At 23.0% G+C, this 15,897-nt stretch overlaps 3 protein-coding genes across 3 annotated transcripts; 2 read left to right on the top strand and 1 right to left on the bottom strand.

Annotated features, from left to right (window-relative positions):
* Window positions 1-477: 477 nt before the first annotated feature.
* Window positions 478-9,042, top strand: PY17X_0903300 (tubulin-tyrosine ligase; the record flags this gene model as incomplete). Its single annotated transcript, XM_725197.2, has 1 exon — window positions 478-9,042. One exon carries the CDS (start codon window positions 478-480, stop codon window positions 9,040-9,042), a length of 8,565 nt encoding a protein of 2,854 aa, XP_730290.2.
* A 2,027-nt stretch (window positions 9,043-11,069) lies between these two features.
* PY17X_0903200 (conserved Plasmodium protein, unknown function) lies at window positions 11,070-14,219 on the top strand (the record flags this gene model as incomplete). The annotated part of the gene is made up of 1 exon (XM_725196.2): window positions 11,070-14,219. One exon carries the CDS (start codon window positions 11,070-11,072, stop codon window positions 14,217-14,219), a length of 3,150 nt encoding a protein of 1,049 aa, XP_730289.2.
* Window positions 14,220-14,858: 639 nt separating this feature from the next.
* Window positions 14,859-15,339, bottom strand: PY17X_0903100 (conserved Plasmodium protein, unknown function; the record flags this gene model as incomplete). The annotated part of the gene is made up of 2 exons (XM_725195.1): window positions 14,859-15,006; window positions 15,254-15,339. 2 exons carry the CDS (start codon window positions 15,337-15,339, stop codon window positions 14,859-14,861), a joined length of 234 nt encoding a protein of 77 aa, XP_730288.1.
* Window positions 15,340-15,897: the final 558 nt, after the last annotated feature.

Raw genomic sequence — 15,897 nt, 5'->3', positions numbered from 1 at the left:
TTTATGATCTTACTACTTGATTTATATAATGCATATTCTATGTGTGTTTATAATATTGTTATTTTTTAGTTTATTTCGTATACCTAATAAAAATTGAGATTAAACTTTCGGTACTTTTAATTTAAAAAGGCACTTATTTGCATATTATAAATATTGTTTGTTAAATATTATATATTTTTCTAATCAAAATATGAATTCAAATATCTCAAATAAATAAGGATACTAGTGCCTATTAAAAGAGATACAATTTTTTCTTAAGCTTTATTGTGTGTATGTATTTTTTTTTTTGTTTTTTTTTATGGATATGAAATGAGTAAAAAAACCCAAAATATTAAAATATAAACACGTATTCTACAAACATATGAACATATATACACATTATTTTTATTTGTTGTTATTATATTTGAGGCATTTTGTTTGTTTTAACTAAAATACGTTACATATACATGTGCGTATATGTAATAATTTCTGAGAAATATGAATAAGTTTAGTAAACTGTTTATAAACAAGAATAACAATGATGTAAATAATTCGCAAAAAAATGGAGAACTATCAAACGTTATTATGTCCACAATGTTAAAGAACAATTCTACTGATGAAGTTAAGAGTAGCGAATTAAAAAACATAAAAGAAAATAATATTGAAATGAGCAAAACGGTGATACAAAATATAAATGGAAATGGAAATATATTATTATTAAATGAGGTAAACAATTTTAGTCATATTACTAATAATAGTTCTATGAAGCATGACAAAAAAGTTAGTTCGGTTCATGGATTAATGAAAAATAATTATGATAGCAGATATGTAAAGAGCATTAATAGTGTATATAATAATCCTTATTGCATAAGCAATTCATACCATTTGAATAATCCTTATACTGTTCAAAATGGAAAATATGGGGGAAATATCCATTCAGCAAATGAGTATAATTCATATAATTGTCCTATAGAAAAAGAGCATTTTCGAAATGCAATAAAGAATGCAGAAGAAAATATTATAAACATTAAACAGAAATATATTGGAAACAATTATTTATTAGGAAATAATACAAATTTAACTAGGCAATTACCACAAAAGGGAGGATTGTATCGTGACAATAATAGGAACAAATATGGCAATGAATATCATACTGATGGAAATAATATGTCTATTATAAAAAAAAATAATGAACATAAAATTGGGAACAATAATTTTGAAAAGAATACAATGGGTGTATTACCTCGTGTTTATGTTGTAAAGAAAAATGAAGAAGTGTATAATAATCTTATGAAAAATGGAAAAACAAGTAGATCATTAAGCCAAATTAATCATAATGAAATAAAAAATGGAGATCCAAACATGAATGTAAATAGTTTATACTACATAGATCAATCAAACAAAAATTTAGTTGATATTGCAAAAAGGGAAAATGGCGAAAAAAGCATTTACCATGATAAAAATGGTAGTATTAAAAATTCATTTGAAAGAAAACAATGTAGTAACATAATTCCCAATAATACATCCCCAGTACAAATTATGAAAACGAAAGAAAATATTTTGGAGCCAAATTCTGATAAGTCTAGTTTAAATGAAAACCGTAATTTTCTTATTAGAACTATTTCACATAAAAATAATAGAAATATGAAAGTTATGGAAACGGAAAAAAGTAATAAAAATTGCTTAGCAACGACTATTAATGATCAAAATTTAAAAAACTCTTTAGCCAAAGAAACTGGAGAAGATATGCATGTAGTTAGGAACGGATTAAAAAACTATGATATAGAAAATAGAAGAAACATAAAAAATAATGTCAATGAAAAAAACAGTTGTGGTATTATATCAAATAACGGAAATGAAAGTCATGCAGCAAATGTTAGTAATATGAAATGTGGTAATATATATGGTGATAAAAATCAATTACCTAGAGGTAATTTGTTAATGAAGCATGCGGGAAATAGCATATTAAATGAGAATGATAATAAGAATTTTAATAAAATAAATACGAGTAATTTTTTTAACAATCAGATTGATAAAAGTAGTAAATTTAAAGGTGGATTTACAAATAAGAAGATGCTGTATATTGAGCCAATAAAAGATGAAATAATTTATGTTAATAATTTAACAAATATTAATGTACCACATTTGAATAATTTATATGAAGCTGAAGAAATAGAAAATGACAAAATAAAGTGTAACAACAGTAGTGTTATGGAAATATTAAACGAGAAAAAAAATATCGACAAAAAAAACGAAAAAAATGATATAATTGATGAAAGAAATTCAGGAAAAAATAAGGAAAATAAGAAAGAAAATATAGATAAACGAATAAATAATGATATTATTAATGATAGAACTAGTAAAGGTAAGTATATTAGCAATGCAAATGAATTGAATCATACAGTTTTATTGTCTGATAATTTAAAATCAAAAGATTGTAAAAATTTCACCTCAAATATGCATTACCATGGAAATGATGCCGAAAAAAATTCCTTATGTAAAAATTATGTAGGTTGTGGAAATCGAGACTTAAAAAATGGTAATATAGAAGTTAGTAAACGTTCTCAAAATTTGGATATGCAACATTGTTATACTTACTCTACTTTTGTCGATAAAATAAATGGTAATTATAATTACAATAATTACTATAAAACTGGCAAATTAAATCAGGAAGTAAATAATAGCAATGCTTACGAAAAGAGAGAAAATTTAAATAATAACTTTTACAAAGAAAACTGCAACGATGGTGTGAAAAATGAAAATATGAATGGGTATGAAAATAAAAGTGTGAGTAAGGATGATGTTAAGAAAATTAATTACAACGGAGAAAATGATGCGAATAAGCCAAATAATGAATTTATTAAAGTAAAAGATTATTTGAATATTCAGCATATTCCAGCTAATTGTAATGAGCAAAACATAAAGCAAAATTATAAACCTAATTTTCATCGTACTGAAGATAATGCACATCTTAAAGGTTATTATTATGATAGCAATAAAGGGGTATATTTAATGAACCCCTCTATGAATTTTGTAAAACCACAAGATAATCGTAGTTTTATAAGCGCTCCCCATGTATATAATAACATAGATGAAAATTATAATAAAATTAACTATAATATTGGAAATGTAAATCATAACACAATAAATGTATCAGATAAATTCAAAGGTTACCAAAAAAAAACTACTAATAAACCTAATGCTGATATTATTGGAATAAAACAGTCTCATTTAAATAGGAAAGAATTGAATAACCCTTATATAAATTATAATACAACAAATTTAAGTATATTAGAATCACAACCATACAATAAATGGAATTCTATAAATTATGATAATAATAAAGATATAAGGCATATTGCATGTGCTAATAATATTAATTATTCTAATGGAAACTATAAGGGATTAATAAAAAATAATAATGAAGAGAATATTTATAAGGTAATAGATGATAGTCTTAGATTAAAGGAAAATACACATGAATTATTGCATCTAAATTATGATAAAAATTTTGTGTACAATGGAGATATTAATAAAATTAAAAACGAAGGGAAGGAAAATCAAAATATTGAAATGGATGGGTATGATGAATATGAAATAAATGGTACGGTAATGGGCAAAGATAAAATTATTGAAACTGGCTCAACCCAAAATAATGTCTTTCTAGAAAATGACAGCATAAATATATGCCATAATAATAATGTTGATATTGATAAAATTATAAAAAATAAAAAATTATCATGTAATGAAACTAATAATGGAGACAAATTATGTAATACAGGATTAAATGATTGCCAAAATGAAAAATATTCTATAGGTACAAAAGAGGAAACAAATTTTAATATTAGTCAAATAAAGAAAAATAGCAAAATGCCACTAACCGATTCCTATAATTATCATTTAAATAACATGGAAGCAATCGAAAATTCGAAAAATAATAAAAAAGGAAAACTAAAAATTAATAAATGGCCCTCAAATGAAAATAATTATGATTTGTATCTAAAGGGAGCAAATAAAAATAGTTTAAGAAACATAAATACAGAAATAGAGAATCCTAAAGAAGCAGAAGAAGGTGAAAAAGAAGAAAACGAAATTGAAAATAACGGGAATGAATTGGAAAGCGAAAAAGGTAAAAATATGATAATTTTAAACAAAAAGTTTAATTACCCATTTAATGATGAATTATACACATCTAGCATCGACAACAATAAAGCAGAACATGAAAGTGATATTATTAATGTGAAGTGTATTTCCTATTCTGAAGAAATAATATATAAAAAAAATGAGAATATTTTAATTAAGGAGGTGCAAAATAAAAGCAACGAAAATAACATATGTTTGGAGAAAAATATAGAAATAAAAAAAAAAGAGACAATTTTTAATAAGCAAACAAATAATAATATAAGCGGATATAGTTCTTCATTAGATTATAAAGAGAATTATCCAAAGAATAGTAATATGGAGAATTTTTATAAAAATAGAAAAAATGAAAACGGAAATGATATTTTAGAATACAATAAAAAGTTTAATGGTAAATATATGGAGAATATTAAAAATGATAGTTGCAGTTGTGATAGTAATGATAGTAGTAGTAATAGTGGTAGCGAAATTGACAAAACTGGTAAAGATAGCGACGGAAATAATAGCGATAGTAACCAATCAGATGAAAATGACGTATATAACTACAGTAGTAGCGATAGAAACAAATGTGGCAATATATTTTTATCCACAAATGATGTAAGTATCGAAAATATAAATGGGGAAGTGTCAGACAAAATATGTTCTAAAAAGGATATAAAAATAAACTCGGTAAAAAAAAAAAATAATTTTCCTTGGAATAAAGATAATATAGTTAAATTAAACAGTAAGAGCAAACTATTGAAAATGAAAAATATAACAATGAATACAAAATTAGCTAGATATGAAAGAGTATTAATACACACATGTATTAATAAATTAAATTGGAAAAAATGTATTGATAATACAAATAAAGGAATATTATATTGGATAGGATATAATATAAATGATTTTGATCATTATAATTATATGAAAAAGAAAAAAATAATAAATAGAATACCATCTTTATATATGTATACTAAAAAAAAGGCACTTACATTTTTATTGTCTCATTTATCACTTATTTTTCCAAGTTTATATGATTTTTATCCTAATACATTTGTATTACCTGAAAATAAAGAAATTATAAAATATATTTTGAATGGGAATAATAAAGATTATTATATTATGAAACCAGATTGTGGAAGTATGGGAATAGGGGTTAAAATAATCAATAAATATAGTGATATTAATATCAATATATTAAATGGACACAATTGTTATATAATACAAAGGTACATAGACAATCCATTATTGATGTATAAAAAGAAATTTGACTTTCGTATATATATTTTATTATTGCCAGGAAAAAATTATCCCAAAATATATATATCTAGAGTTGGATTTGCAAGGTTGTGCACAGAAGAATATAAAAAAAAGAAACAATACATTTGTAATACATTTGTGCATTTAACAAATTATAGCATAAATAAAGATAATGATAAATATGTAAGAAAAAAGAATATACATGATAAAAACAACAATAAACAACTGTTAAGTGATGTATTTATATACTTAAAAAATAATGGTTATGATATAGATGATATATGGAAACAAATAAAAAAAATAACATGTTTAACTTCATTAGCAATATATTCATATATTAAGGAGAAAATTAAAAATAATTTTAATAACAATTTTTATTTCTACCAATTAATTGGATTGGATATACTTTTAGACGCTAATGGAAAAGCGTGGTTATTGGAAGTTAATTCAAATCCTTCTTTAAGAATAGATTATATAGACCCAGGATATGCAAATTTTGAAATACAATTAGAAAGTATGTTTGACAGATATGTAAAGGAGCCTGTAATAAGTGAGATGTTTTTAATAATATACAAAAAAATTTATCAAAAATATTTAAGGAAAAGAAGTAAAAAAGGGATTACAAATGCTGGAAATACAATTTCAACTATTTCTACCAATAATAATAATAATAATAAAGTAGAGAAAAAAGGCAAACAGAACATTACATTCAACAATAATGGTAGTAACAATAAAAAACGTGGGGTAAAAGTGAACCCACAAAATAGTTTACCTAATAATAGTATATTTAGTTTCCATGATAAAATAATAAAAGGGCTAACTGAAAATAAAAAACGGTATGATAATAAGGTAATAAATAATTATTCTCATAAAGAAAAATTTAAATTTCTTTTGGCACGAAGTAATAAAAAAAAAAATAATAATAACTCTGGAATTTTAAAAAGTGAAATAAGCACAACCAAGCATTTTCCTATTCTTGGGAAAAGTTGCATAAAAAGTGAATACTCGATTATATCAAATAGCAATAGAGATAATCTGGAAGTTGAAAATGCAAATAGTCGATTAGAAAATAGAAATTTAACTAATATTGATATTAATAATTTTATTAAAAAAAAAAATGGTTCAAAAAAAAAAAAAAAATTATTTTTAAAAAAGGAAATCATGAGCAATGTTGAAACATGTGTAGATGAAAATGACATTGATAGTTTTAGCTTGTCAAGTAATGTTAAAAATGATTTGAATAGAAATGAAAATTTGATAAAAGAGGATAAGACAGAAATGGTAAATGTGGGAGAAAAAAGAGAAGTAGGCAAAAAAGGATATGAAGATAGTAAAATAATAAAGACTAATGAATTGAACAAAACTGAACAGATAGAAAATGGATGGGATAAGAATAAGAATGATAATGAAAGCATCATTAATGATGAGGGTTGTGATAGAGACAATATTTTAAGAAAAAGTATTGGTTGCATAAAAACACAAATAAAAGATAAAAATAATAGTCATGATAGAACAGAAGAATACAATAAAGATAATTATACTATAAAATTTTCGGATGATAATAGAGAACAACATGGTAAAATAATAAATTCAAGTGAGGGTAAATTAAGTCAACATAATTGCAAAGAAAATAGTAATAATAATATAGCCATATCTAAAGAAATAAAAAGAGATGATAATAGTGGTGATAATTTGTATAATAATTATAGTAATAGTTGTTTTTGTATTAATGAAATTCATGCATGTCGAAACAATTCCGACGAAGTTGAAAATAATGAAATCATGGAAAATAGTGTAAATGGAGATATAACGGGCAACTTATCAGATGACATGATAAATAATTCGGGTGCTAGTTATACCAGTGTTGATCATGAGAAACTAGATTCTGAGAAAATGGTTAAAAAAGATGCATTAATTGAGTCGAATATTTTAAATAATGAAACATATGTACAAATTGATAATCAAGAAGATATACAGTTAGATAAATTTTTAAATAATGATATTGAAATGTGTAAATCTATTTATAGAAATATTAGTGATAGTATATATAAAAAGAAGATAGAAAATTTTATTATGATAAGAAGTAGTTTATATAAATATATGAATTGCTTAAATGTTCTTGGAATAAGATATATTAATAATAATGAGATACGCAATTTTGATGAAATGTATAATAAGAACGTACCACTAGATTTTAAAAAAACATATACAAAAGTTCGAAAAGATATTTTGCATCCTTTGAAAAACAATATATTAGAAAAAAATATATATATAAATTTAAAAAAAGAAACAAGTAGTTATTATAAAGAAATGAAATTATATAATGATTGTTACATGCTATTTGATTTTATTTTAAAAAAATATGACAATAACGCAAAAAAATGCAATAAAAGAGTTGAATACTATATTGATAAAAATACCTTTCTATGTATGTGTGCAGATATTAAAATAAATAAAATAATTGAAAACATCGAAATACCTGCAAGTACGTTCAATAGTTTATTCGAAGGAAATAAAAGTTCTCATGAAAATGAAATGTACCAAATTGTTAGTAAAATTTTTAAAAGTAAAAATACAGATGTAGATAAATTGAAAAAAGAAAAAGAGCAAGATGAACATTTTAATATTCAGAAAAATAGTTCAAATAATTCCTGTCTTTCTAATCCAAACGATGATGAAAATGATAATCCAGTAGAATATGATTATAAACAAAATTGCAAAAAGGAAGAAACGAAAACAAGCAAAATTTCTTTATTACGTTCTAAGAGAGAAATTTTGACAAAAAATAATAAATCAACAAAAAATTGTGAAAAAATTGGTTGTAAGAAAAATAACACAAATAAGAAAACCAAAAACAACAAAAGAAGTAGCAACCATAATAGTTTCATCAGTGATAATAATAATCAAAGTAGTACTGTCAACAATAATAATAATGATAACACTTATTATTCGTCTATATTTTGCCCATTTTCTTTAGTCTCAACTTCAACAAATTTGATAAATTTCAATATGATTGGACATAACAGCATGAAGTATAAGAACAAAAAAAAAAAAAAAATGAATATCTATGATTTGGAATACTTATATACGAGACAAGTGTTTTTTAGCAAATATATTAACAAAAATCAAGGTTTAACACTGATTGATTTTTTTTTATTAATGCAACAAATAGCCCTTTTAATATTCCCATATATTAGCCACGATTACACTTGTAATGGTATACAACCTTATAACTGTATACTTTATGATGAATTAAACAATGGAGAAAATAATATAAGTGGAAATGAAACTAATGTTAAGAGCGTAAATAATATCAAAAAAGATGGCAAGAGTATTAAAAAGAAAGGAGAGAATGATCAAGATAATAATAATTATTTGAAAAAAGGAAATAAAGGTCATATTATAAATTTACCAAAAAATAGTACTAAAGATGACCAGGAAAAGGTACAAATAATAAATGAGCATTTAAAAGAAGAAAACAATCGAATAAATCATAATTATAACCCAACAAATATAGAAGAGAAAAAAAAACATAATTATACATGGCACAAAAATGTTTGTAGTAATATATACAATTTGTATGGATATGTTCAAATTAATATCAACCCTGCTATAAAAAATATGTGTATGGAAACATTTTTAAATTTTGTTTTTAACAAATATTCAATATCATATTCTTAAAATTTATAAAAGCCTACTATTTACGTGTGCAATATTTACAAAATATTTTTTTTCATTCTTAGCATTTAAAAATGATGCTATGTTTTATAATGTTATTTGAATTTATTTGTTTGTAAAGTTGTTTTTGTTTACTCATACATTTGTATGTTTCGTTCTTTTTCCAGTTTATAAACAGTGTTAGCTTCACATAAGCCTATACAATATTTTTTATAATGAATCTTTATATTGGATGCTGTGTTTTGTCCGTTCTGTGGGTCGATTTTATTTACACTATTTTGTTGAAATTCAAATTTTTATGACAATTTGTATTTATTATTTTTATTAATTTGTTTTTGTGCAATGTGCATTTATATATTGTAGCATTATCATTTTTAGTTTCATTATTAACTTTTTCTCCTGTTTTGTTATTTCGAAATTTTTATGCTTAGTTGCCTATACTTTTTATAATTTTTTTTGTGGGGTGTTTTAAAATAGAGAATTATTGTCTATTTCAAAATGTATATAAACTAGGATACAGAGAGAATAATACATAATATATTTATACTGTCTTTATATAACTCATAATAGATGATATTTTCAATCTAATTTTTTTATTCATTTATGTAATTCCTGGCAAATATACATAATTATAATATAAAACTCATAGTAGCAAAAAATTACACATTTTAATATACAAATTAAAGATTTCCCTTGTTGCTTTTCATTTCTTTAAACGAACCAAATTAGATTATATCACTGACAAATTTGGGAAATATATTATAATAAAAAAGTATTAAAATTATTCGCAAGAATTACATTAATAAATTAAAATGTAAAATATAAAAACAAAACAAAAAAATTATATAATAATATAATATGTATGTGGTTTTTCGAAGTATGCTTAAATGTATATCTTGTAAAAAAATATATATAATATATACACACATACTTAAATGCATATAAAGGTTTAAAATGCATATTTTAAGGCACGAAATTAAAAAATAAGATACCGTATGACAAAAAACAGGAAGCATTCGATTTTATGGTTATATTGTTATAAAAAAATATTTGCTTGTAATAATAAAATTTATTATTAATGTACAATATATGTAATGGAAGGATTTTATTAATTGATTATTATTTTTTACATCACCTTTATGTTTTTGATTTTTCTTGTGTTTTAATAAAAGTGCAATTTACACAAAATATTAGTTCCAATTACATAAAATGACACATAAATGAAAACTATGAAAGAAATTTCCTTTGCTAGTTTCGAAATTTTAAGGACTACACGTATCGTTACATGAAATATAGCTACTCATATTTTTATTTGTGTTCAAAGCATATATATTTTTGAACAAATATGCATTTATAATATGTGCACATATAACACATGTAATACTACATGAGTGATATATTAACTGCGCTTAAACACAACTGGTATTTTTTATGTAGTCAAAAAAGGCTTTTATTCAAAAATAAAGAATGAATTTACACAATATGCAACCATAAAAACGAAAAAATATGGATGTAAGTTTTATATGCGGTTATATATTATATTTTTTTGTGTGATTAAATCAAATAAATATATATATTACACCAAGTGTGTACTATAATAATTTCATAAGAGCATATTATGATACTCGATACAAAAATAAAACTTAAAATAAATAAATATATTCATGATTGTATATTATAAAAATTTTTAATGATATTTTATTGTACAAAATATGTATGGAAATATTTACAACTGTAACTATATGTAATTGATCGATGAATATAGCCGAAATATCACTTTATTTAGATTGGTGATGGAAAAAAAAGAGTAACATTTATAAATATATTACATATCACAGAGATAATAAAAATAAATGTACTGTGCAGTGTTGATATGAAAAATAAATTGGGAGAGTTGGATATTATATGAATTAGATGATAGAAAAAGGGTTTTATGAAAAAAAGTGAATAAAATTGCATTACACAAAAGAGTTGATATAATTGAAACGAATTATAAAGGAGTTAATAATATATATAATAATACCAAAGAAATGGAATGTACAGATGTAAATAATAAGAATGTAAATGAATATTTGAAGGATACTACACTAAAAAAGCATGGGGGGAATACAAATAATATTTCAGATTTAAATGAAAATGATAAAGAAAATGAAATACAATTAAATAAAGAACATTTATCTAAGGGTAGTGATTTATCTGAAAGGGAAACTAATGATGCAATATATAGCGAACAGGAAGAATATGATATGAAAGGAACATCTACTGAAGAAAATGAATATAAAAGACAAAGTAGAAAAAGAAATTTGAATTTCGAAATTACTAAAGATAATGAATGTGATAATGATTCATGTGAAAAATATCCTGGAACGAAATTGAAGACGAAAAAAACATGTCCTAGTTTTATGAATAATGACGATTCGATCAAACCACTTAATGAGGCGAATGAAAAAGATATATGCGACACACATAATGATGAAATTTTTTATGAGAAAGATGAAGAAAATAATGATAACAAAGAAAAAGACATAAAAGAAAAAAATATTACGAAAAATATTGACAACAATGAAAATAATAAAGATATTAAGGAAAATAATAGTACGAATATGAAGAAAAAATATGTAAGGCTTTTAAAAAATTTGGAAAATGATATATCATACAAAATAATAGATAATGAAAACAAAAAAAGAATTAATAGATGGGGAGAAGAATTAACTTTACAACAAAAAATTAATTTATTTATTAAAAATAAAATAGCTACAAAAACAGAATATAAATATGGGAAAAAACCAAATACATTATCTATATGTAATCAGTTTAATTTACATAATCATTTAACTATGTTAAACGACTTTAATAGATTACATTATTACAGAGCTGCAATGAGATGGACTGGATATAATGGGGTAAATGAACATAATGGAAATATTGTTGAGAATGAAAAAAAAAATAATGATTTAGTTCCATGTAACTCTAATAGTTTAAATAAAAAAGACATAATAAACCCCATGAATAATACAAATAATTTAAATATCAAAGAGAAAGAACATTTATATAAATATGGAGATAATGATAGTGAAAAAAAGAATCCTTATATTTTTTTCGAAAATAATAAAGACTGTTATGTTTATAATAAAAATATTATTGAGATTGGTACAGGGCCTTTATCTTTATTATCTATTAATGCCATTTTAAATGGAGCTAAGCATGTAGATGCTTTAGAAGTGAATAAAGATGCCTCTGAAATAGCCAAAAAATTAATAGAAGGTTATAATTTAGAAGATTATATAAGAGTTATAAATTGTTATTCTAAGGCTTATATATATAAAGAAGAATCTAATAATAAAAGAATAAAAAAAAAAAATTTTTTTCATAATCTTTTTAAAAATAATTTAGATGAACATTACTGTAAAAATTTTAATTATGATTTAATAATAAGTGAAGTTATAGGAGATTTTGCTTCTCAAGAAGGAGTTGCGGATATATATTTGGATTTACATAAGAAAATATTTTCTTACAGAAAATATCAAGAATATTTGATCGATTGGGAAAGGCGAAATAATAATAACAATAATAATGATGGTCATGATAATAATAACAAAAAGGATAATTACAAAGACGATGTACATAGCGACAATAATAGTGTGTCTATAAATGATGGATCCTGCAAAAGTGAAAAAAGAGATAATAAATATAATGAAGAAGAGGAAGGGAATTCCAATTCTATAAAAAAGGATTTAGTAAAAGAGCAAAAAAAAATAAGCTATAAAGATTTTGCAGATGATGATAATTTATATAAATCAGAAGAATTCTATAATATGAATATTAAAAGTATTCCATATAGTGTTACAACATATTATTGTCCTGTAAAATTCCCTTATTATGATAATATAATATATAAGAGTATAGAACACCCAGAAAGAACAATTATTAGTCCTAAAAATAAATTATTACAATCAATTATGTTAGAATGGTTTAATTTAACCTTGAATGATAAAGATAATGATGATAGTTTTGGAAAATTAGAATATATACATTTAGAAGAAAATTTAATTAACCAAATGATACAAAAAAGAAGTAAAATATTTGAGGTAGACAAAAATGAATCATTTTGTGGGTTTTTAATTACAATAGATGTGGAAATTAGAAAAGGGGAGCATTTTGGTACAAAATATGGTACTTGTGATAGTTGGTATACAAATATAGTTTTGTTGAATGATGAAATAAATCTTAAAAAAAAAGATTTAATAATTAGTAAAACATATACCAATTTATTAAACTACAATGAACATTTTATTGGCAAAAAAACAATTCTAGTTTCAAGACCATCTTATACCTTTTATGGGTATATTTTACGTCCAATTGAAAATCCCGATTCTGATGATTCATTTTTAGATTCATCAGATTGTAATGATTCTAGTTATGATAAAAATTCAAAAAATAAAAACAATAATAAAACATGTGTGAATAATAATATACACTTAGATGATGAAACGATTTTATTATTGGATAATATGGATTTTCACAAAAACATGTTTTCGTTAAATGTGGAAAATAAAATTGATAAAACAAAATATGGTATGGTAAAAGATAATAGTAATTCATTTGGTGATGAGCACAATAAGTTTTCCAATAAAAATAAAGGAAACTCCCAAAAAAGTGAAGAAATACAAAATCCAAAAAATCGTTCAAATGGCAATAGTCGGGATAAAAGTGTTTGCCACATATTAGATAATTCTCGCACCGAAAGAGACAAATTAAACAAGCTTAATGAATCTTGTACAAGTGTACAGGATGAAAATGAAACAGATCAAAATAATAAGAACAAGAATGAGGAAAATGTCACAAAAAAAAACTCAAAAAATTATATAAAAAGAAAAAAGAAGAAAGATGCAAAAAATGATGAAAATAAATATAAAAAACATTTTGGAAAAAGCCGAGAAGAATATGAAAAAGATATATCCGATATTACTAACAATTACGACTTAAATGTTAATTTTTATTCTAAAAATTTAAAAGATAAAGTTATAGTATATAAAAATGCGAAATATAAACTCTTGACTTTTTACAAACCGGTAATTATTGATTATGATGAGCAAGCAACTGTAATTTATAAAAAAGAAGATATATATAATGGGAAAGAAAACGATGTGAATAAATTTGTGAATAACATATATGAGTAAAGTTTCTATTTAACGAAAATTATGTTATTTTATTATTTTTGAAAAAAAATAAATCCACCGTTATATCTATATATGCTTGGATGTATAATGATTTGTTATTCGATTTATGCATTATATTGGTAGTGTGTATCTTTTTTACATTTTGATAAAAAACACATATCGCAGCACTATTAAAAATAAGATTACCAATTTCATTTTATATGAAGTGTTATCTAATATTTTTACCATTTTACTATACATCTTTCTTAATTTACATTTAATATTTGCATTAATTTTTAATATTACACATATTATTATATATTTTTTTTTGATATCAATAGTAATCTATTGTTTTTTATGCGAACATTTTTTTAACTTTAAATGTCTATAATGTTATACAGACTTTTGAATATATACATTTTGTCACAAAAAAAATGAAGAAAGGAAAAACAAAGGACGAAAAAATATATAATCTGGACATTAATTCCATAAATATAAAATGAAACTTTCAAAACATAGTGATATATATGCTTTATTAAAACTATAAAATATCCATACTAATATTTTTTAAATACATTATATGTGTCCATTTTGGGGGTTTCTTTCCTCGTAATTGTTTAATTATGTTTTTGTCTTCGCATACATATATAGCTGTATCTCTTATCTTTTTAATGATAGAAGAACAGTAAACATAATAAAAACCATATATGTTACAGTATGGTTGTGAAAGTTAATACATGATTCAGCTTGGGGTGTTGCAGGGTCGGTACCTCCCATTGAAGTTCTCCACATTTTGGGGGCATCACATCTATAAAAAAAATACATGCACACATATATATATGCATATTTACTTTGGTGTGATAAAACGAAATTGTTGCACTATAACCAATATTTAGTATATAATTAAAAAACGATCTAGAAAGTAATACACACTTATATGCATTCATAACGCTAAACATGGTAAAGTATTTTATGTAAAGGTTTATTTGTATAGTATATATGTAGATAGCTAATGCTTTTGCCTTATATTTTTTAGTTGTTAATGGGAAACATACCTTGCTATGTGAAAGTTTGGTACCAAATTTTTTTTAAATGCATTAAAACATTTAGAGAAAAAATTGTTTCTTTGTTCCTTTTCCATTACGCGATTCAATTTAAAAATTAAAAAATAAAAGTGTAATACTTTATTTACTACTACTTTAGTTACTTTTAATGTTATGACGAATATAATTTTTCGATTTGCATATTTTATATTTTAAAGGATAATTCATCCCAAAAAATATTCATTAAAAATTGTAATTTTACTTATACACAGTTTGCATATTTTTCACAAAATTATATTAATAATCATATTGGAGAAAATATATACTATGCATAGCTAGTGGCTGTCAATAAATTTTAATTAAGCTTTATTATAAAGAAAATAAGTATTAAAAAAAAACGGAAAATTATATATGAATTTTATTTTATATTTTATAATTTTTTTTTTAATTAGCCTTTAAAATTATTGGTGTATTTTTACATAAATGCATATAAATGCCTATAATTTTTGTACGTACCCCGAAGTTATAAATTTTCAACGAATTTAATTATTAAATAAAACAAGTTGAAATTAATATGAAATAAGTTTTTTCGTAATTCCCTATTTACTGAAAATGCGTAATTGAATTTTTTAATTGTTGATTATAATAAATTATTG

Source organism: Plasmodium yoelii (genome assembly GCF_900002385.2).
Source record: "Plasmodium yoelii strain 17X genome assembly, chromosome: 9".
NCBI lineage: Eukaryota > Apicomplexa > Aconoidasida > Haemosporida > Plasmodiidae > Plasmodium > Plasmodium yoelii.
This window is presented reverse-complemented; position numbering and strand designations above follow the sequence as displayed.